The sequence below is a fragment of the Drosophila albomicans genome, chromosome X (genome assembly GCF_009650485.2).
Source record: "Drosophila albomicans strain 15112-1751.03 chromosome X, ASM965048v2, whole genome shotgun sequence".
Taxonomy (NCBI): domain Eukaryota; kingdom Metazoa; phylum Arthropoda; class Insecta; order Diptera; family Drosophilidae; genus Drosophila; species Drosophila albomicans.
In genome coordinates this window covers 24959867-24983540 of record NC_047627.2, presented here as the reverse complement: position 1 = coordinate 24983540, position 23674 = coordinate 24959867, and the positions used below count along the sequence as shown (strand labels likewise).

Genomic DNA, 23674 nt, shown 5'->3' with positions numbered 1-23674 from the left:
ATAGAGATTGATATATGAAATATATATATATATAATACATATATATAGTAATTTTTATGTAGTAATTATTATATATAATGGTTGTTACTTCAATGATTTCTTTTGATTTTGTTTTCTTTTCGTTCTTTTTTCATTCTGTATTATTATGATTTGAATTTTGCTTTTCGTTTTCTTAACTTCTCTGAGGATTATTTTTGAATTTTGATTTAATGTGTTTGAGTTGAAATCCGATTTAATGTATGCCACTAATACTTTGACATAACTCTATATATATATATAAATATACATATATATATATATATGTATATGCCTACTATCTTTTATGTACATAAATTGTATGTGCTAAGCCATTACGTAATGTCTCTCAAAGTGTACGCTCAACTTTTTTTTACAAACCACACTCAGTACTTTCGTAGCAAAAACCAAAATCAAAAACCAAACCCAAAAACTAAAACAAGCAACAAACAACAACTACAAAAAAAAAATTATATATATTTATACCAAATGCCAAAAAAAAAAAAAAAAAAAAATACTAAAAAAGATTAAGTTATTCAAATTTAAAGAGAGGAGCTTAACTTGAATGTTTCTTTCATCAAAAATTTCAACTGAGTTTCAATGAGTCTGAATTTTGTGAACTTTGTATTAAAAGGGTTTAAGCACAGCTTGCTGCAAAAAAAAAAAAAAAAAAAATAGAGAACATGCTCAATTCAGTCAGCTGTCGCCCGCTCTCCCCTCTGCACACACACACACCCACACACACTCACACAACGAGACTCAATCCAAAACCAAACCAAAAACCATTTGCTTGATTTCTTTCGTTAACTTTTTTGCATATCTCTCTGTATTTTGTAGATGTGTGTCTGTGTGAGCATGTGTGTGTCTATGTGTCTTCTCTCTCTGTGCTTGTTAACAATAGTATGCAATTCGAAAACCACACACACTCGCACACACACATACACTCGCAGCTACATGACGTGAGGTTGTAATTCGAAGCGAGTGTCAGTGTCACGTGTTGTGAGGATAATTCCTGCATGCGTTTCAATTTTATTTACATTTTACATTACGACAATTTTGGAGCTGTCGCTTGTTTTTCCGTTTTCCGTTTACCGTTTTCTCCGTTTTTCTCACACTTTCCCTGTGCTTTGCCTCTTGCTGTTGTTGTATTGTTGTTCTTTTTGTACTGCTCGATATATATCTTCCAACAACAAAAAAATATGTAAATCTTCCTCTATCTCTCTCTCTCTCTTTCTCTCTATTCAATATATATATATATACTTTTATATACATAAGTTTTGCACAAATTGTGGGCCAAGCAGAAAAGCAGATAGCAAAAAAGAAAAGAACAAATTATGTTAGGATGAGCAGCTGTGTGTACAAAGTGTATTATTAGTTACCATAGTGTATTGCGTTAGTCGGTCTGAGCCAGGTTATATCAAAATTGTTTTCTCTTTTTTTTTTGTCTGTAGTCGAGCAATTTTCTTCCTCTACTTCAACGTTTACTTGGCAAATTTGTAATCTTAATCTCTTTATGTTTTTTTCCATTAATAACGTAGCATTTTGTACATATTTATTTTGGATATGCTTAGCTACTTAACTACTTTACTTTACTCTCTTGTCAGTTACGTTTCATACACACACATTTCGATATACTCTCGCTATTCTCTTGTCCTTTGCTATTTATCGATAGTAACGCTTTTCTCTTCCTAATTCTATCGCATACTCTTATGCATTCGTTTTGTCTTTCAACTATCGATCAATCGATGTTTTAACTCCTTTTCCTGTAGCATATCTTCTGTGAGGACATTTACTTCCAATTAACTCATACTATCGATAACATAAGCTCTCGCTATAACTAAGCTTATTCTTTCTAAGCTCTTATCGATGATAACGCTATTCTGTCTATCATTCTATTGTTTCCTTTTGTCCATCAACTATCGATTAACTGCTGTTTTAACTCTTTACTTTTCTACTTATACTATCGATAACATGTTGGCGTGCTATCGTTAATACGTTTAATACGTCCTACTATCGGCTAACGTTGATGCAATCACTGCATATCTGTTATCGATAACAGTCTACTCTATCAGCTTATCAATACAGTCCTCATCTTGTCTACTCATACTATCGATAACATATTTGCGTCGAGTTATGTATCGACAAATATTATGCATAATATATTCAAGTGCTCACATATTGCAGAGTTGGAATAAATTCATATGCTTTCCTACTATCGGTTAACTTTCACGCCATCTCTGCACATATGTTATCGATAACCTTTCACTCTATTAGCTTATCAATAGAGTCCCCATCTTATCTACTATCGATAACATGTTTGCGTACTCGAACTCGATTGTAGAATTGAAATTAATCGATATGCTCTAATACTATCGATTAACTGTGACACCATCTCTGCACATTTGTTATCGAACACCTTTTAGTCTATTAGCTTATCAATAGAGTCCGATAACATGTGTGCATACCATCAAAATCGATAGCAGACTTGAAATTAATCGATATGCTTCGCTACTATCGATTAACTGTGACGCCATCAGCTTATCAATGGAGTTCTCTTCGTATTTACTCATACTATCGATAACATGTTTGCATACTATCAAGCCCCCCTATCGCCTTCTTCTTCTTCCCTGTACTACGCTAGCATACTTTTGTGCACTATTCTATTGCATTTCGATTTCCATTCTATCGTTGCCCACTTGCGGTCACTTTGTTTAATGATTATCCACCTCACTTGCCTGTGGAGAGACCTTCTCCCCACCCCCCTCTCCACCCCTCCCCCAAATACCCGTTGACTAAAGTTAATTGTTTTTGATTGTATTCTCTTTTGTTTTCTTCAACATTTTCTTAATTTCAACTTAATTCTGTGTGTGTTTTAATTGGTGTGTCTATGTATCTGAATATTGTGTGTGTGTTTGTGTAGGTGTGTCTGGCTGTGTGTATTTGCGTGTGTGTGTGTGTGTCTGTACTTAGAGCAATTGTAATTTCTTTTATTCGTTGTTGTTGTTTTTTTCCGTCTAATTTCATTCGTTTTACGAGCAAGTATTTTACTCGTACATTGTATTTAATAAGCTTCCCCCAACAAAAAAAAAAAAAAAAAAAAAAAAAAAAAAGTGGTTTGAACTACGCCTGCATTGCTCTAGAGAAACATGTCGTATACGTAACAAAGTACTTAATACATTTTATCAAATCAAAACGAAAAACAAAAATACAAACGAAATCAACAAACAATATACTATTTAATTTAAAAAATACTATAAAAAATACTAACAACAAAACTGCCTTAAAAGGCACACAACAACAAAAAAAAATGAAGGAAAAGCGGAAAAATCAATTTAATTCAATTGCCAAAAAAGAATAAGGAGCAAAAGGAGAAGAACTAAAAAATATTTATGATAATGACTGCGAAGATGTGACTCAAGCTAAAAAAAAAAAAAAAACATTTGTGAGATACTCGAAATGCGGAAGAAGTTGTTGTTGTTGTTGTTGTTGTGTGTGTGTGTGTGTGTAAGTGTGCATATAAATATAACTCATAAATAAGCCGCAAGAGCCACAACCACAAGCTCACTCACACACACACACACACATACGTTCATACATTATTGCCGCCGCGTGGGTTCTTCTTCTTCTTCTCAGTTCGTTTTTCGTATTTTTGTTCCACGCTTTCGTTTCGTTTTTATTTTAGTTTTTGTTTTTGTTTATCTGTTTTGGCTATTTTTTTGTCACTCCTTTGCTGTTGTTGCTGTTCTTATTTCTTTTCCTGTTCATCTTCTTCTCTTTGTTCATGTTGTTTTCATCCTCAGTTAGTATCTTCCTATTTTTTTTTCGTTTTTTTTTTTTTTTTGTGACCTTTGGCTAAGCCCCCATGACGCGGCAAACGCTTCTCTCGTGTCACTTTCACTCCTCCCCGCAACCGCCACCACCTCTCTCTTTCTTTCGCTCTCGCTCGCTCATCAGCTTTATAATGAAATACCATCGCTAATGCGTGTCCTTCTGTGACGTCCTTTCAATACTTTCACCATCAACAACAACAACAACAACTGTGTGTATCGTTTACAGTTTTCTTTTTTTGTTTCGTTTCGATTTATTTTGCCTTCTTGTTAACCATTTATTTCTCCTCTTTTCATTTCTATCCTTTTAGTTTTTTTTTCTTTTCGTTTTTGTGTTTTTGGTTTTTTTTTTTGTGAAACGTAAGCGATGATTATCATCTGTCGTTTGCCTTGAGATACAACGCATAAATAAGACATGTGTGAATACATTTTGGGATCAAAAGACAACAATAAAAAGAACACGAAGAAAATATATAGAAAGGGCAAAGAGAAACAGCAACATCAACAACAACAACAACAACAACTTGCGATTATATTATGGATAAACAACACACATTACGAATACAATTTGTGCTATTTTGTGTATTTCTGTAAAACATTCATATATATATATATATATATATATATATATATACATATATACCTCTATATATATTTACTAGATTTTTCTCACATCTTCTCTTTTTTTTTGTGTTTTCCTTTTGTTATAACGCGTTTGCATTTGTCGTTTATTTTTGGTTTTCCATTGTCATTGTCTGGGTTTTCGTTTCATTTTTTTTTTCGTTTTTTTTTATATTATTAGCTAAAGTTTGCCCCTCATTATAAAAATATCTAAATGTTGTTTTCTTCATTTTGACTACTTTCCTCTTTGGACTACTGCTTCTTCTCTCTATCTCTCCTTCATTATTGTAGAAGATTTGTCGACATTTTTTTTCTTTGGAACAACTTTATAAGAATTTTACATGCGAATGCCTGACAGTCTAGTGTTGTACTCTTATATATATACATATATATATTTACAATATATATTCTATAATCTCATCCATTGCTCTGGTATTTGTTGTGCAAATATCGTCGTAATCCTTTTCTTTTTTTTTTTGTCTTTGCTCTCTATGTATTCCGATTGTGTTAGCAAGCGAATAGATCGATAAGTATGCAAAATAACATAACTTCAGTTAAAGAAAGAAGAGAAATAGGTCACTTAAGAGTTAGGATATAGTAGAGAATATAGTAAATATTTCTTGAATTTTGCCAAATTTCTTCCTTCCGTTTTGTACGTATGATATGTATGCCTTTTATGTTCCGATGTATCGAATATGCTAAATAAATATCAATATATAAAAACCAAACAGAAACAATAACATAATATGTATGATGTAAACTTAACTGTGTATGTATATGTATGTATGTGTGTATATGCCAAAATTGATAATTGATTTTGCTATATAAGCCCTGCGTATGTAGCTTTTGCTCTGTGGGATCTCGTATCCCAATATCCGCATGCTCTTTGTTAACCAAGTATGTAACTAACGACGATGACGATGACGGCGATAACGATAACGATACCAATCACACTTATAACTAGGCTTTGAGGTGGAGCAGCGTATGATGAGGAGCAGAGTGAGAGGAGGAGCAACTAAATGAGCAGCTGCTTGGGGCAAAGTGGCGCTCAGTGTTTTTTCTTTGTTTGTCGAGGGCCATCAAAGCGACATTTTGACATTTGCTTGCCACACACACGCACCGCAGATACAAAGACACACACATACAAAGTGTGTGTGTTAGTCGTTAGCCAACACTGTACTTAGTAGCGAGTTACATAAAATTGCAAGTACACAGCATAGTTAGTTATCATTTTATTTGCTCATCAGCTTCTCTTGCTCTCGGCTTCATTAGCTTGCCACACGTAACCGACATCCTCTCACTCGCGCACACACACACACACAAACACAGAGCCATACACATGTACAGCTCCCCGCGCTGTTAGTGTCAAGTGTAGAAGGCTCATCACGGAGCACTCAAGCGACGGTTGAGCTGCTGCCGCCGCAGCCGCCAGCTTTTAGCTGTCTAACTCTCTCGCTCTCTCTCACTCACTCACTCTACTGTATGTGTGCAGGTGCAGCGCAGCACTCACAAAGCCATTTTGTTTTCATTTCACCTCTGCGCGTATGTTTGTGTGTCTGTGTGTGCTTGTATTTAACGGGTCATCCTTCAGCCTAATTGAAGCTCTTGTGAGACACACATGTGCTGCATGTCCAAGTCGTAATCCAGTCGAGGCAAACGAGGCAGTCAGTCAGTCAGTCAGTGAGCCAGTTAGTCAGACAGTTAGACCAATTAAGCGGAAAGCAACGTACCATATATATACCAAACATACATACATACATATATATAGTATATTCAGAGTGTGACCGTACAGCGAACTGCGAACATTCACAATGCATTTTTTCGGCTTGTGCAGAGCTTAATCCTTAAAACTCTTCAACCTCTATTCTATTCTATCCTATTCTATTCTATCCTATGAATCGTCGTGTGTCATTGTATTTTTGTATGCATATATATACATATACTTGTGTCTGTATATACATATGTATGTATGTATTTGTACCCGGTTATCCTCTTCTCTATTCTCAGGACTTGATTCGTTTCAACTTATTCTTCTTCTCCAACTTCTACTATATAAATATCTATATTGTTTATTGTTTAATTTCTCTTTCGTTTCATCTACTTTTTCTTCTACTTTTTTATTCGCTTATTTTTTGGTCTTTACTTTCGATATGTTGTTCTTCATTCGTATTTAATTTTTGATATTTATGTACAAAAATTATAAATATATATATATAGTTTATGATTCTATGTTTCGATTTGTGTAATAATTATTAATTATGAACAACAAAATTATCTTTATCAAAATGAATTATCGATCGATATATGATTCTATAAATGAGAAAAGAAAAAAACATATTGTACTATTTGTTATTTGTTTGTTTTTTCTTTTCAAAACCAAAAAAAAAAAAAAAAAAAAAATTACAACAACAAAAAATGTTCACATAATTTCACATCTGTTTATTTGTTTACTCCACTTCTCACCCTACTTCTGTATCCACAAATTGCAAAATGAAAAATCTGAATCTGAAAACCGAAAACTCAATCCAAAAATATATCAAAAATACCGCCAAAAATACAATTCAAAAAAAAAAAAAATTATCTATCAACTTGAATAACGCATACGCATCCGAATACCAAATACTGAATATACCAAATATACCGATACCGATACCGAAAAAAAAAAAACAACAACTACCAATTACTGAATACCGATCTACATATATATATATATATACATATATATGATATGATACCGTATCGTATCTAAAAACAAAAACCAACTAAATGTATATTAACTATCAACAAAATAAATCGTTATCGAACATCGATCGATACAAAATATGTATGAAAAATATACTGAACTGCACTCTCGCAAAACGAATTGCAAAATATGACAATGATTGAAACAAAAGATTTCACGATGAGGAGCACGCGAATTTGCTAAACACCATGTGGCTAACGGCCATCACATTTCTGTGTGTCGGCTACGGCGACATTGTGCCGAACACATACTGTGGACGCGGTATAACCCTCACCTGCGGCATGGTGGTAAGTATCCAACTAGAAAATCAAATACCAAAAAAAAAAAAAGAATTCTAAAATAATACAAACAAAAAGAAATATCAAAGAATAATAAACTGAAAGTATAGAACATAAAATAAAATGAAAATGTAAAAATGTAAACCAGAACCAACAACAAATGCGAAACAGAACAGTTACAGCAACAACAAACAGTAACAGTAACAGTAACAGCAGCTTAACAGTAACAGTAACAATAACATTAGCAGAACAGACGAGAATGTTGCCAAGCATAAACATAAGCAATGAATATCACATTCAACAACAACAACAACAACAGCTAATACTAAAACAAAACTACAACAACAAGTACGTTACGTATACACATGCATATACGAATTTCATATCTATAAATCAACAAATTGTTAACTCTCAAATCAATAACAATCAAAACAACCAGAAAGAAAGAATAAAAAAAAAATCAAAATCTGCAACTCTGCGAAATGTAAAACAACAACAACAACACACATGTATGCGTGTGTGTGTGTGTGAGTGAGTGTATGTACGTGTGTGTGTTTGTCTCTAATGCAGAGTGAACGATGTACTTTTTAGTCTGATTAAGTTTTGCTTGCGGGTTTAGTTCATTCCATAAACGAGTGCAAAAAAGCAAAAAGCGAAAAGCGCAAAAAAAGAAGTAACATAAACGTAAAGAGGAAGCTCTGTTGTAAATCATCACATACACACATACACACATGTGTGTGTAGGCGGTCAGGCCAGCACCAAAAAGAAAGAAAAAAAAAAAAAACAACCACCATAACACCACCACAAAAGCCACCAACAACAACAACAAGAACAACAAAAGCAGCAGCAGCAATTCATGCATAAATCGTATTTGGTGTGTCGCTGTTAATACAAACATATTCATACATTACTTTCCCCTCGCTCTCTCTCGCTCTCCCACTCTGTCTTTTGCGCTCTCCCTCTACCTCTTTTTCGCTGTCTGTATAAGCACACACACACACACACACACACACTCACTTCAGCTATTACTATTACACAACGCAACACTCATGTGTATATATATATGTATATGTTTATGTATTTATCTCACTATTTTACGTTTCAAGCTTCATCTCTGATTATGTGTGTGCGTGTGTGTGTGAGTGAGCCAGCGTATGTTAGTGTGTGCGTGTGTGTGTGTATGTTTGCTAGACTTTTGATTTTGTGACCGTTGTTGGGCAACAAATCCTCGTTGACAGCTCATTGCTATGTACATATATATAAACAGATCTTTCTCTATATAAATCTATATCATTCTCTCTCTGTGTGTGTGTGTGTGCGAGTGTGTGCGTGTGTATATATGTACATACATATAGCTTTAGGCAATACCATGTGTAATTTTCGATAGTCACCTAACCAAATGTTTCGCACCTCAAAAACAAAAAACAAAAAAAAAAAACACAATATATATATATATATATAATCCAAAGAACTGCAGAATTGAAAAGAAATTTATCTGATTTCTCTCACGGTTACGTCGCTGTCCTTCAATAACAAAAGCCATTCATAATAGTATATTATATCTTTTATACATATATCTAAAATTGAACTCTCCCACTGTTTGTGTGTCCTAATAAGAAACCAAAAATATATTTATATATATATATATGTATATGTATATGTATATGTATATATAAGTATATGTAATTGTAAGAAATCTTTAATCTTAACTCTCTAACACACTTTTATGCCCGTCATCAGTTCTCAAGTTCTCAGGACTAAACGCTCTCAGCATATCATTTGAAAAGCTTGTTTTTGTTTTTTCTTTTTTTTGTATTCCGTTTTCTACTTTTTTGTTTTTGTTTTTCTCTTTACTACTTTTATTGAATATGCTTTTGTTTTTAATTTTGAATTTGAATTGTTTGTCGTTTGAAGTTTTCTTTGTTTTTCTTTTCTGAATATACCATAAGTATATAAGTATGATGAAAGTGTGTTTTCCAACATTGTTTTCATTTGTGATATATACATATATATTTTTATACAACTTATATGTTTGTTTTTGTGTATATTAAGCCAAAACAATACGATATTTTTCTCTATCTCTCTTTCCCTTTCATTTTTATACTCAAAAAAAAAAAAAAATACCAAAAAAAATACGCGCTCGTGTTTTGTTTATTGTCCCTGATCGCGTCTCACGAAAATGAATACGAATCCGAAACCAAAACCGAATTCTGAAAACCAAATACGAAAATGCCACACACCAAAAATATTTTGTCAAAAAAAAAAAACAAAAAAAAAAAAACAAAAATATACCAAAAAATATATATTAATACATATATGAAATATATACTGTATACTGTCGACTGTGGAAACGAAATAATTATGCAACAGATTTCATGATGAAGAGCATGCGAATCTTTTGAATGCAATGTGGCTGATAGCGATAACATTTTTGAGTGTTGGTTTCGGTGATATTGTTCCGAATACGTACTGTGGACGTGGTATCGCTGTCAGTACAGGAATAATGGTGAGTCTTTAACAAAAAAAACCAAAAAAAAGATTGTATATAGAAACAAATCTGTGCACACACATCAACCAAAATCCAAATCCAATAAATAATAATATCAATAATAACAACATTTTCATAATTTCTTAAATCCGAATCGGGCTCACTTGTAAATAACATTCTCGCATACAACAAGAATCAAACAAAAAAAAAAAGAATATAATAATAATGATAATGATAAGAAATTGTAGCCAATAAATAAACAATATTATATTATACTCAAACCAACTCACAAGCAAACCGCAAATGTACCTTTAGCTGTTATACCTACCCTCCAAATAACCCTATAATATATATAGTGTAGTGTACTCTACCTATAAGTACTAATGTCATGTACTATGTCATACTATATGCTATACAATATATATATATATACTTAAGCGACCAAGCTTTACTTTCGATTTCCGTTCATGAATCGTTCATTAATCGTATCGTGTCATGTATCGCGTTTTAGGCAATTTAGGAATATCGATACTGTTTTTTTTTTTTTTTTTTTAACCCACCACCAGCGAATCACACACAGACGCTCTCTCTTTCTCTCCCTTTCTCTCTTTCTTGCTCACTCTCTGTCTATCTCTCTTCATATCTATCTTTAACTATCTCTCTCGCTCTCTCTCTGTCTCGCTCTTTCTCCCTCTACATGCATATATTGATCATGTCGTAGTCCTTAATTGAAATTGTCATACCAAAAAAATACTACCACTAAAATACCAGAAACTAATACCAAACTTGGAACTTGAACTAACAAAACTCTGAATTGCGCTTATAATTTTCCCTCTCTCTCTCTCGCTCTCTATAGCTAAACGTTAAGTATGTGTGTTTTGTACTCTTCCTACTTCTTCTACTCCTTCTCCGTCTCTCTCTCTCTCTAACTGTTGTAATACATTGAAAATTGAACATCTATAGATTGTGTACAACTTTTGAAAGCGTATTCTAAAACTGATTCTGATTCTGATTCCAAATTCCTTCTTAGTAACTAACCAAGTAATCAAAGTAGCAAACAAAAATATTTGCGATCCCTCATTTTGAATACATTTGTGCACTCTCAATCAATCATTCAATCATACACTCAACTCATTCATTCATTCAATCATTCATTCATTCATGCATTCAGTCGTTTTTCTTCGTACTCAACTCAACAATTTCAATAGGCAAAACAAAAACAAAAAAGAAAAAAGAAAATGAACCAAAAAAAAAAAAAAAAAAATACTATAAATATCGAAAGCAACAAAGTTCTGGAATTTTAACTATCTCATTTTGAATGTATAATCCAACAAAAACCAAAACACAACAATTAACTGAATCCATAAAAATCAAAAATATACGAAAAACAAAAATTAAATAAAGCAAAAATGAAATGAAAATTGAAAATTGATTGATGACTGATTGATGGACAGCGAAGATGAAGATGAAGATGAAGATGACAGCAAAAAAAGTTGTCACGTTGCCATCTTCGCCGTCAATCGATAGTTGAACGCCAATCGATATGCGATTACTAATAACCGATTAACTATCGTTTACAGGGCGCTGGCTGCACGGCGCTGCTCGTCGCCGTCGTCTCACGAAAACTGGAGCTGACTCGTGCCGAGAAGCATGTGCACAACTTCATGATGGACACGCAGTTAACCAAAAGGGTATAGATCGTCTCCACACACACACACACATACACATTTAGCTAACAGTTATTATGCAAAGCACACACACACACACTCTCACACATAATAATAACAACAACAACGAAGAGTTCCCTTTTGATCACTGCGTTTATCGAATATGAATATTAAATCTTAAACTTGAATTGAGTTTTTAAGCGCGTCGCGTTCAATCAAATCAAATCTAATTTGTAGTTTCTAGTTTTATCGAATTCTACTCTCGTTCGTGTATCAAAAATCGAAAAAAAATCAATCACCAATCGCAACACCAAATGCCACTTTTACTCTAATAACTTTGTATTCATTTCTTCTCACAATCAAATTTAGCTGAAAAATGCTGCGGCGAATGTTCTTCGTGAAACTTGGCTCATTTACAAACATACAAGACTAGTAAAACGGGTTAATCCCGGCCGTGTAAGAACCCACCAAAGAAAGTTCCTTCTAGCTATATATGCGTGAGTATTTTTAGAGATCTATCCAACAAAAACATCCAACAACTAACTGTCAGAACCACCAACAAATCAAATCAACAAAAAAAAAATAAAGTATTAAATCAAAAAAAAAAAACAAATCAACTTAAATCCGATAATGAAATGAAAGCAGAAATCAAGAAAGTTAGAAAATATGTTTGTCCATCAAATGCTTTTAATAGCCGCCAAATAGAGATCTGTATTGCAATCACAACAAGCCTTCCTTTCCTCCCCCTCCCCCCGCCGCCCCGCACCATCTCAGCAGCAGCAACAGCAACAAGCAAATTTCAACGGGGCGGCAAATAAATTAATGTTCAATCAAGTCTTTCATGCAATCACCTAACAACAACAATTTTGTGTGTGTGTTTTTTCTTTAGTTACGTGTGTCGTGTTTTTTGTGTCGTCGTTTCTTACGTCGCTCTCCCTCTCTCCTTCTCCTTCTCTCTCTGTCTCTCTCTCTCTCTCTGTCTCTCTCTCTGTGCGTGTGTGTGTGTCTGTCGTCTCTGGAGAGAACAGAACAGAAATGAAAGTACTCGTATGCATAATATAGATACAACAAACATTTCGAACTCGCATTCGCGCCTTATTATTTATGTAGCATACTTTGCAGCGCAAAGCGTGTTGCCAACTCCCGCACTCAGCGCTCAGCGTTGCCAACTGCTGCGCTACTGCCTGGCTGCAATTCAACAAGTTTGGCCGCTCCTCCGCCCTCCTCCCCGCTGCTGCTGCTCCTCCTCTTCCTTGAATACAATTTGCGCTGAAAAGTATGCTACATAAAAACGCGAATAACGACGCCTTGAGCTTTGTGCTTTGTGTGTGTGTGTGTTTGTGTTTGTGTTCGTTCTAACAAAACCAACAAGAACATTCGTTGAGTAGTCGCCCCCAGCTTTATATTAACAATTAAGGAAGCACAACAAAAAAAATGGATCTGCTTAATAATAATTGATAAAATGTACATAGCAATAAAACTAACATCAAAACTATATCAAATCAATCGAAACAAAATAAATGCCTGCAATTAAGCAACTAACAAATCAAAAAACAAAGATGATATATATATTCATACATGTATAAAGTCTGCTGTTATACATCTATCGATATATATATGTATGTATGTATGTATGTATGTATGTATGTGCATATACTACAAGATGTATTGCAAATTTTTGAACAATGATTGAACTCGTTTTACTAGCCTGTAAATAGGTTGTAAAGCCCTGTTTTTACGTTATATGATAACTAATACTACCAAAAAAAAAAAAAAAAAAAAAAAAAAAAAAAACTAGCCACAATTTTACCCACCTAGCATGCAGCGTTAATTTTGACAGAATCTCATATCTGAAAATATATAATATCTCACATAAAAATGTATATAAACATACTCTCTATAAGTAGCGACAGCGTACTAACCGTAATCGTAATCGTAACTCACGCCAAACCAAACCAAACCAAAATCATCCAAATTCATCTCTTGAGGCTTTACTGTAGTTATGTTCCACTGCGCTTCACCACTAGATCAAACAATGTTTTAGCATAGATAGTAGTTATATATGATGGAGTATATTTTTCGATACGATTTTCTGCAATCTTAACGCTGAAATTTATATTTAACATATTTATGGCACAAAACAAACTATGAAAAAATGAATAAACACACAACTTATTTCAGCAAATAATAATAATAATAATATTATTAGTAATATATTTCCGCTTGGTGGTCCGCAACTAAATATACCATTTACTATATATAGTATATTTTATATGTTGTATACTATATACCTCATTTGGTATATTATTGAAGACCTGGTATAATCGGGTTACTAAAAAAAAAGACTAACAAACACGTTCAACATTTGATTTTATATTGAACTTGATGATTCTTCCCAACTGCCCACAACAGGTTGCGAAAAGTTAAAATGGATCAACGCAAACTAATGGATAACGCCAACACAATAACCGATATGGCCAAGGTAGCTAACGAAACCCAAATCAAAACAAAACAAAACAAAAAAATAGCATGAGTTTATCAAATTTAAATTTCTGAAACATTTTTACCAACATTTTTCGTTGTATCATCAAATCGTGTTTCGCATTCGCAGACACAAAATACGGTCTATGAGATAATATCGGACATGTCGAGTCGACAGGATGCCATCGAAGAGCGTCTCACGAATCTAGAGGACAAGATGCAGAGTCTGCAAGTGCGTATTCAGATGGCTAACAAAGTGTGAGTAGCATTTGATAAACAGTTGACTTACTTTCGGTATTCGGTAGGAGCACATGGAGAGCCTTCCCGATTTATTGTCGCGCTGCCTGACGCAGCATCAGGAGCGCATCGAGCAACGTCGCAACTTTCTACACCCGGATACAGCGGCGACTGCGGCAATACAGCAGCCCATTCAGCAGACGACGCCGCAATCCATGTTCAACACAGCGCCCATGCTGTTCCCACATTCTAGGTGAGTTCATCGTTCTCTATTCAAGTATTACGTATACGCAGCTTCTGCAATTTGCCGCATATATCATTCACACACTTACACATTCATTCACTTGTCACCTGTCGCCTCTCACTCTCTCTCTCTTCCACATCTCTCATCTGTCAATCCATTTGCCATTTGAATGCTCTCTACTAGTTGAATTCCACTGTGACGTTTATCTCATATCAAAATATGTTTGTGATAAGTTGGCAGCACTGCGTCAACAAGTTGGTAGCACTCTGGTAATAAGTTAGAAGCACGACGTGAACAAGTTGGTAGCTCTGCATCAACAAGTTGGCAGCACGAGGTGAACAAGTTGGTAGCACTGCGTCAACAAGTTGGTAGCACTCTGGTAACAAGTTGGCAGCACGACGTGAACAAGTTGGCAGCACTGCGTCAATAAATTGGCAGCACTCTGTCAACAAGTTGGCAGCACAGCATCGACGAGTTGACAGCACTGCGTCAACAAGTTGGTAGCTCTGCATTAACAAGTTGGGAGCACTCCGTCAGCAAGTCAACAAGTTGGCAGCACTCTGTCAACAAGTTGACAGCACTGCATCGACAAGTTACCAGCACTGCGTCAACAAGTTGGCAGCACCTAAACACTGCAAATTTTTGAGTTAATCATATGTAATTAGCTGACATTCTGACGCGTCGACAACACTTGATGTCTTCGTAATTAAATATGCACCTCAGCGCATAGGCAATTCAATAAATTGTTTCCTCTGTTGACATAGACATAAGAAGAGTTGTCAACTAATACATAAATAGAAAGTGCTGTCAAATACTACAATACAATAACTAAGACAATGATTCAAATTTGAGTCGAAGGCCACAGCAGTCAGTGCTTGCTTAACTGTATAATGAAATTTAGTATTTTATACCAGATGCAGTATATTAAAAACACAAATAATAAAGTCAATTGAATGTAATGAATATTTGAAACAGTGGAATTCAGCTAGAACCAAAGTCATTTGTGTGCGTGTATGAGCCCATTGTAGCGTAAGGAATCCCGTAGAAACTGACACTGCAAAAAATACAACAACAAAAAAATACCACAGAGAATACGAAATACCGAAATTCCATGACCCGTAGCATTTTCTTCTATGCAAGATTCATGTGATTGATTATGATTAATGATGCTGAAACGTGAGTGGATGTGAGTGCTATCAATCAAAGAAAACAAAAACAAAAACGAACAAAAAAAAAAAACAAAAAAACAAAAAATGAAATGGAGAAACATCATTGCTTATTATCATTAGATATAGAGTATCATGATCTATCTATTGACATCTATTGATCGAGCTCACACACACATCCATTATTGATAACAATTATGAAATATATATATAATTATATGTATTGATTGATTGTTTGATTGATTGATTTGAAGACGTATATCTCTCTCTCTGTCGATACGAAACGCTAAACAATTGAGAATTAACATACTGCTTTTTGCATAGAAGTGTACCCTCATCCAATAACGCCGCTGCTACTTACCATTGGCCAACAAGCCCTATTTTGCCACCTATATCTAGTAGAACACCACATTTAGTGCCTGATACTCACATGCCATCAAATGGATCTGCAGTTAATACTAGCTACGCTACATCTTCCAACAAATACGGCAGCTGAATATCAGAAAGAGAGCGCTCCAACTCCGTGATTAACATCGAGATGCTAGCAATAAGAAGGCCACAACAACCACAACAACCATCATCATTATCTTCATCATCAGCATCACAACCTCCTCCTCACACACAACTGCGAACATTACGAGCTACGTCAACAACAACAACAACAACAAGAACAACAACAAATAAGAATCCATCGATTAATACAATGCCCATGTCGCGATCCATGTCGCCCACAATGATCGAGATGGCGCTGAGGCAGCGTCTCACGCTGGATGAGCGGGAAGAAGACGAAGACGAAGTAGGTGAAAAGGAACAGCAAAAAGCGGAATCCGAATCCGAGTTCTATGAACTTCGGCTAATCCATCAACATCATCATCAACAACAACAACAACTTCATCAGCATCATCCAGCGCCATCGCAATCGCATTCGTATCGTCGCATACTCGAGACAACGACAACGATACCGATACCGATAGCGATACCGATAACAAGCGCCGCGACGACGACATCGATATCGATTGCCTCAAAGATCACTGAGAATAAGTTTACTAGGAAAAGAGAACGTGTATGCAATAATAGTAGTAATAATAGTGCGATAACGATAACAACTAATAATAATCATAACAACAATAATAATAATGCGAGTAATAATAGTAATATTAGCAATTATACAACAACAACAACACAGACATAAGCAACAACAACAAGTCGCATTTCGAATTCGTCGGCCTTTTGTAAATAGAGCCAAACACATTCGAAATAAGTACGAACAAAAGTCAAACGTTAGCATACAGAACTCTCTCTCTATATATATACTATATACTTTATACTATATATGCGTACATACATACAACATACGATACACACATATATGTATATATGTAACATGTAAATATATACATATATGTGTACTTGATTAACTATATCGATATATACTCATACCTAAAAAGTTGCCTTTTTTTCTTTTCTTTTTTTTTACCAAGTCTAGAATATAATAACATGTTTTACTTATCCCTTAACCTTAACAGACGCTCAAAGAGAATACGTTATAATATATTAATAATAATTCGAAATGTTCTATATCCAAAAGTCCGTCTGAAAGGAGGAAGAAATGAAATATACTATCGTATAAATATCGGTATCTATTACAGTAATATAATTTCTGTTTAAGGTAAAACATTTTACAGCAAATAAAATAATAACTTGAAAGTTTCCAAAAATTCAAAAGTCCGTCTGAAAGCACCAAAAAATGAAATATACCAAATACTATATACTATATACTATACTGCAGAATACTATCGAAAAAATATCGATATAAAATATAGTAAAACTTTTACAAAATATTATATATATATAATAACTAGAAATGTTGTATATACAAGTCCGTCTGAAAGCAGCAAGAAAGAAAAAATTCTATATATAAAATATACTAAATGAAGTATACTATCGTTAAAGTGTTACTATATATATTAGAGTAATATAATTTCTTTCACTAAAAATAATAAATAATAACTTTAAACGTTGTATATCCAAAAGTCCATCTGAAAGGAGCATAAATTGAAATATACTAACATATACCAAATAAAATACTATATCCTTAAACTATCGTTAGACGTTATGGCAATATAATTTCGAAGTAAAAATTCTAGACTTGGTTTACTTACTTTTCCCCTCCCCCCCTCTACAGTATGTGTGTGTGTGTAAACGTGTATGTGGATGTGTATATGTGTATGTATATGTATATGTATATGTATATATCTGTGTGTGTGTTGATAGAAAACATCAAATGGAAGACACACAGTAGAAGAAGTATTCTAATTGTTGTATGTATTACAAGCCTAAGAAATCGGTGAACTCAACTCGAATCTTTATGGAAACCGTTTACCACACACACACACACACAGACACACACACACACACACAGAGACACACACACACACACAGAGACACACACAATACATGCATACTAAATACTATATTAGCTCTGGCTTTAAACGAAACCCAAAACCAAGAACACGATAAACTCAATTAAGAACCTGACTAGCTTTTCAGAGAGAGGTAAAGAGATAAAACCTAATAATAAATAGTGAAGAAAACCCGTTAAAAACAAAACAAAAGAAGAACAATTTTAATTGAATTTTGTAATATATTTAAATAACAAAAAAAATCTAAAAACAAACATACAAGAAAAACTAATTCAATTTAATATACAAATTAGTTGTAATATATATATATATATACATATATATGTATGAAAGGTAAAAAAAACAATTTGAAAAATTCCCAAAAAAAAAAAAAAAAAAAGAAAATGATAAATGAGAATATAATATAGAGTAGTTAAAATAGCAGAGTGGCCGAGCTACGTAAGTTTTCTAAAGATTCTAAAAGGAAATGCATAGACATACTATAAAGTATTAACTGAGAGCATCGAAGTTAATTTTTTTTTTAATAGGTAAATGAAACTAAAATTTAACAAAATTGACAAAAATTAGTAAACCAAAAAAACAAAAAAAAAAAAGTATATAAATAAAATAAATACTAAATGAATATAGCGTGAGAATTATAAAACACATAAACTACCAAAAAAAAAAATATATATATATATGCTTTTAGGCAAGTCGCAAAATTGAAATTAACGAAAAACTAGAAAGAGAGAGAGAGAAATAAGAAAGGTTCAACAACTTCAACGTCAACTGAAACTGAATTCCCCCAATTGAACATGCCAAGTTGTCGCCGCAGAAAAACTAGAGAAACCGAAAACCAAAAAACCAGGGAACCAGAAACGGATCTAAAACAAATAAAATAAAAATAATAATAAAAAAAAAAAACAAAAACAAAATATGTAGCACTTCTATCAAAAGTAAAGTATCTAAATTCATATATTATTTATCTCTCAAATAGTACAACATTCCAGATCCCGTTAGAGTTGCGCAATAGTTACAAATTGATTTGGTCACACTTATTGTTACGAATCGTGCTTTGTGCTACGTTTATGCTGCAGAGATCTCGTATTGCTCGTAGACTCCTCCCCCGTCCCTCCCTCCTCTTTACTTTTTGGACAAAGAATACAAATATAGTACTACAAAAAAACAAAAAAAAAAAAATACAAAATACAATATATATTCTCAATTGCAGTAAGTTCATCAATGATTCGGAAAATTCTATAGTCGAAATATACCCATGAAATTAAATGAAATTATAAACGAGTATAAATGCGTAAGTCAAGTGGAAGAAGTTAAAAAGAAAACCAAAACAAAAAAAAACGAAACAAAACAAAAAATTAACCCTTAAAAATGTATACCTATTTATAATATTGAATATTTAAATTGAAATTCAAATGAACGTTCAAGACTGCTGTCAAAATAGCTTTATCACAATAAAAAACACACACATACATACATGAAAACGAACACTGTGGACAAGAAACACGTAAATACACAAACCACAAACAAAAGAAAACCAAAAAAAAAAAAACAAAAAAAAAATCAGATCATATTATGATGAGAAAGAGAATGAAAATGAATATGAAAATACGAAAGAAATACGAAATACGCCCAGCTTTAATATTATGTACTATAATGCATATTTGGGTTTCAACACTCCATGAAAAATCTTCAACAACAAAAACAACAAGAACAAGAACAAGAACTACAACAAAAACCATTAAAATTCTCCCGTTTGAACTGGTTTCCTAACACACAATACCTTGATACAAAAACCAACAAAAAACGAAAAAAAAAAAATACAAACGAAAATCGAAAAATGAGAAAAATGAAAACCAAAAACTTTGATATGAGGGACCGAAAATTCAAGACAGGTCTATATTATACACACAAAACGCAAGATATGCAAACCAAAACCAAAAACAAAGAAAAAGAAAAAACAAAAAATGAGAAAAAGAGAAAATAAATCCTTTTTAGCTGGTGAACAATATTTATGTACTACAAACGACATTGCATACAACAAAAAAACTTATCCAACTATGCCAACTGAATACTGAACCGAATCGCACAATTATTTATGCTATGGAGCCCACGGTGGCACAGTGGGCACAGGCCAGCTGAAAAACGAAATCAAAGCAGAAAGCAAATTCAAAATCTTCAATAGCAAACACATAGGTTAAAGCTGCACAACTCGACTCGACTAGCATATACCCTGTAACCGTTGGCAAAAAGAGTGAGACAAAACTAAAAAAAAACAAACAAGATTTGTAGCCACCGTAGAAAGCATATCCTTATTAAAAAAAAAAAAACCAAAAGTAGTCCAGTCAGTCTGCTCTAGAAACTCATATGGGTAATTCTCTGACGGGAAAAAAAACATAAACTGAAACAATTTTAATAATAAGAAAAGGTTGTTCTTATAGCTCTATATTAGTACTTTAATTAGAGCTAAGAATGGATTTGTAATTTTTCTGTTTTCTGTTCTGATAATAGCAAAAATGAACAACTTCGTACGCAAACCAAACAAGTAAGAAAGTTACAGTGTGCTCGGAACTGGGCGTGGCAAAAATTTGAAACAAACTTGATCTGCGTGTAAACATAACAAATGCTGTCGAAAATTATAGCTTTATCTCTTATAGTATCTGATATCTAGTGTTTCATACGGACAGACAGACAGACGGACATGGCTAGATTGTCTCGGCTATTGACACTGATCAAGAATATATATACTTTATAGGGTCAGAAATGTCTCCTTTTACCTGTTACATACATTTCTTTCTACCCTGTGGGTAACGAGTATAAAAATTAACGAATTTAGTTAGATATTTTATCGTACGACAAAACAAGTTTTTAGATATTTTATCGTAAAACAGAACAAGTTCCTAAAATCAATCTTAGCCTTAAATATAGTGCTAATCCAAAGCTTGAAGAATAACCTGCACTTATTTTGAAAATAATATTCAATCCATAGATTAGATTTGTAGAGAACAGCTTGAGCCTTCGGTTACAGGGAAAGGAAATTCACCTTAGTTTCTATTTGCACTGGCCCACTGTGCACTGTGTATACAATGTGTCTGTCTCTCTCTAACTGTGCGTGTGCATGTATGTATGTGTGTGTGTGTGTCTGTTCTCCCCCCGTATAACATTTGTATGTATGTATGTGTGTGTGTTCTTCTCAACAGCGAAACGTAAAGCACACGAAGAAGCAGAAGCAGCAGAATATGAAGAAGAAGACGAAGATGATTATGAAGAAGAAGAAGATGATGATGATTACGGTTTACTTCTACTACGAAAATCACAAAGTATTGCATAGCTTCTTCTCAGTTCTCAGTTAACGTTTCCTCCATTCACGAATTGAGTTCGATTCAAACCACAACAACAACAACAACAACAATAAGAACCACAACAACAACAACAACAACTTACAACAAGATGAAACTTTTGGTATATTTACACACAGCAAACTAAAATACTGACAAAACGATAGATACTAGAAAAGTATAAAAATAGAAATCCGGCCTCTATAAAACCCAAAAAAAAACTAAAGTATATACGGCATAGCATAGAAAAAGTTAAACAACAACAACCAGAAACCACAACAGTAAAAATATTGATTAAATGGGTTATACAACAACAACAACAACAACAAGAACAACAACAGCAAAACGAAAAACAACAACAAGAAATCATACTATATACTATAGACTATACTATATATATACATATATATATATATATATATACTATATACTTAACAAAAAAACAAAAAAAAAAAAAACAAAAAAACGAAGATCATATTTGACTTTACATGTATTATAAGTATGTAATGTATTCAGTAGTTGAACGAAAGCCGAAGCAAAGACCAATTTATTAAGCATAACAATTATTTGTTAAACTAAACAATAACAAAAAAAGAAAAACTAAAAAAACAACAAATGCGAAACAATTTTTTATTAACATGTAAACGAAGATGGAAATGAACCAGAGAGAAATTATGATGAAAAGGAAATTAAAAAACAACCAATTTAAACTAATCCCAAAACTTAAAGATAACAACCAAAAACAAAAAAATAAATTAAATTGACAAAAAAAAAAAAACAAAGAAAATCCCCCCAACAAAAAAAAAAAAAAAAAAACTAAGTTAAACGCTAACAACTTAAACAAATAAAATATAAATTAAAAGATTAAACTTAAAATTAAACAAAACACAAGTTTCTAAAAGAAATGAATGCTAAAAGGCCCCCTCCCTCCTCCCTAAAAAAATAAATAAAAAATAAAAACCCACAAAAAGAAAAACTAAATAAATGAATAATATATATATATATATATATAAAGTCCCCAAAAAAAAAAAAAAAAAACAAGATGTAATTTACATACAATTCAGTGGCTAAAACAAATAGTTTATTTTGAATTAACGGTATTGTATATTTAAATTAAAATTAAATTAATATTGTTATCTTATCGAGGAACCGTGTTTTGCAAAAGCTTTAATATTTAGGGTGCCTACAATTGCTAAATTAGTATTTTACGATTTAAACAAAATATAAAAACAAAAAACACGAACACGCAAAAATACAAAAATACTAACAACAGTTACAACACACACACACACACACACAGACACGCACACACACACACATGCATACACACATACACACACACATACATAGGAGAACATCCGAAGAAAAGAAAAAAAATATAATCCTCAAGGAAAGGATTCAAATTGAAATTAACTTTGCGGCTATTTCAAAAATGTACACAACATGAAAAACAAAAAATATACAAAATGAACTAAAACAAAACTAAGAAAATACTAAAAAAAAAAAAAAACAACAATTACTAAAAACACAAAAAAAACAACAAAATGCTAAAATACAAAAACACAAAAAATATGTATTTGGGATATGAATTTTAAGAATGTTTATTAGATTTACGATTTGTTATTTTGTATACATATGTATGTATTGTAGTATAAACTGATCTGATTTTTTTTTTTGCTCATTAAGCATTTACCTCGTAAGGATTCCCCCACTATTTATAGCAAATTTACCCATTACATTAAACAATTGATGTACTGTTATAATGTATACCCCTCCTCCTCCCCCTACTTCCCTATTCCCCTTCAGAAAGCAAACAAATGAACAACAACAACAACAAAAGAATGAAAGAAACAAGAAAATGCAAAAGAAAATAAACAACATTTAAATGGGATGAACAAACAACAAAAATAAAACACAACAACAACAACAACAGCAAATTAAGTAAAATTGTAAATTATTAATTAATGAAAACAAAAAAATTGAAAAATTTTAACATAATAAAGGGCTTTGTATGAAAAAATATTTAACAAACTTCTCTCTTATTTACTTTCTCAATTTTATGCTTAGGAAAAAAAAGAAAAGTAAGTCTATATTATATTTATTTGTTAAGCGGATCGAAATAAAATTGAACTTTTTTTCGTTCTAAGCA

At 32.9% G+C, this 23674-nt stretch overlaps 1 protein-coding gene across 25 annotated transcripts in view; it reads left to right on the top strand.

Moving 5' to 3' along the window:
* LOC117578236 (small conductance calcium-activated potassium channel protein) overlaps positions 1 to 22303 on the top strand; it is a 107845-nt gene extending 85542 nt beyond the window's left edge. For 11 of the 25 annotated variants that reach the window (XM_052007247.1, XM_034263645.2, XM_034263642.2 and 8 more), the window contains 8 exons: positions 9855 to 9990; positions 11553 to 11663; positions 12009 to 12136; positions 14052 to 14121; positions 14251 to 14352; positions 14426 to 14610; positions 16092 to 16830; positions 18879 to 19412. In XM_052007247.1, the coding sequence (XP_051863207.1) occupies positions 9855 to 9990; positions 11553 to 11663; positions 12009 to 12136; positions 14052 to 14121; positions 14251 to 14352; positions 14426 to 14610; positions 16092 to 16263 (904 nt within the window). In that variant the 3' untranslated portion in view covers positions 16264 to 16830; positions 18879 to 19412. Of the gene's footprint in view, positions 1 to 7357; positions 7494 to 9854; positions 9991 to 11552; positions 11664 to 12008; positions 12137 to 14051; positions 14122 to 14250; positions 14353 to 14425; positions 14611 to 14784; positions 15822 to 16091; positions 16831 to 18878 lie in introns of those variants that run through there. The other 14 variants (XM_034263644.2, XM_034263641.2, XM_034263639.2 and 11 more) reach the window with 9 other exon arrangements.
* Positions 22304 to 23674: the final 1371 nt, after the last annotated feature.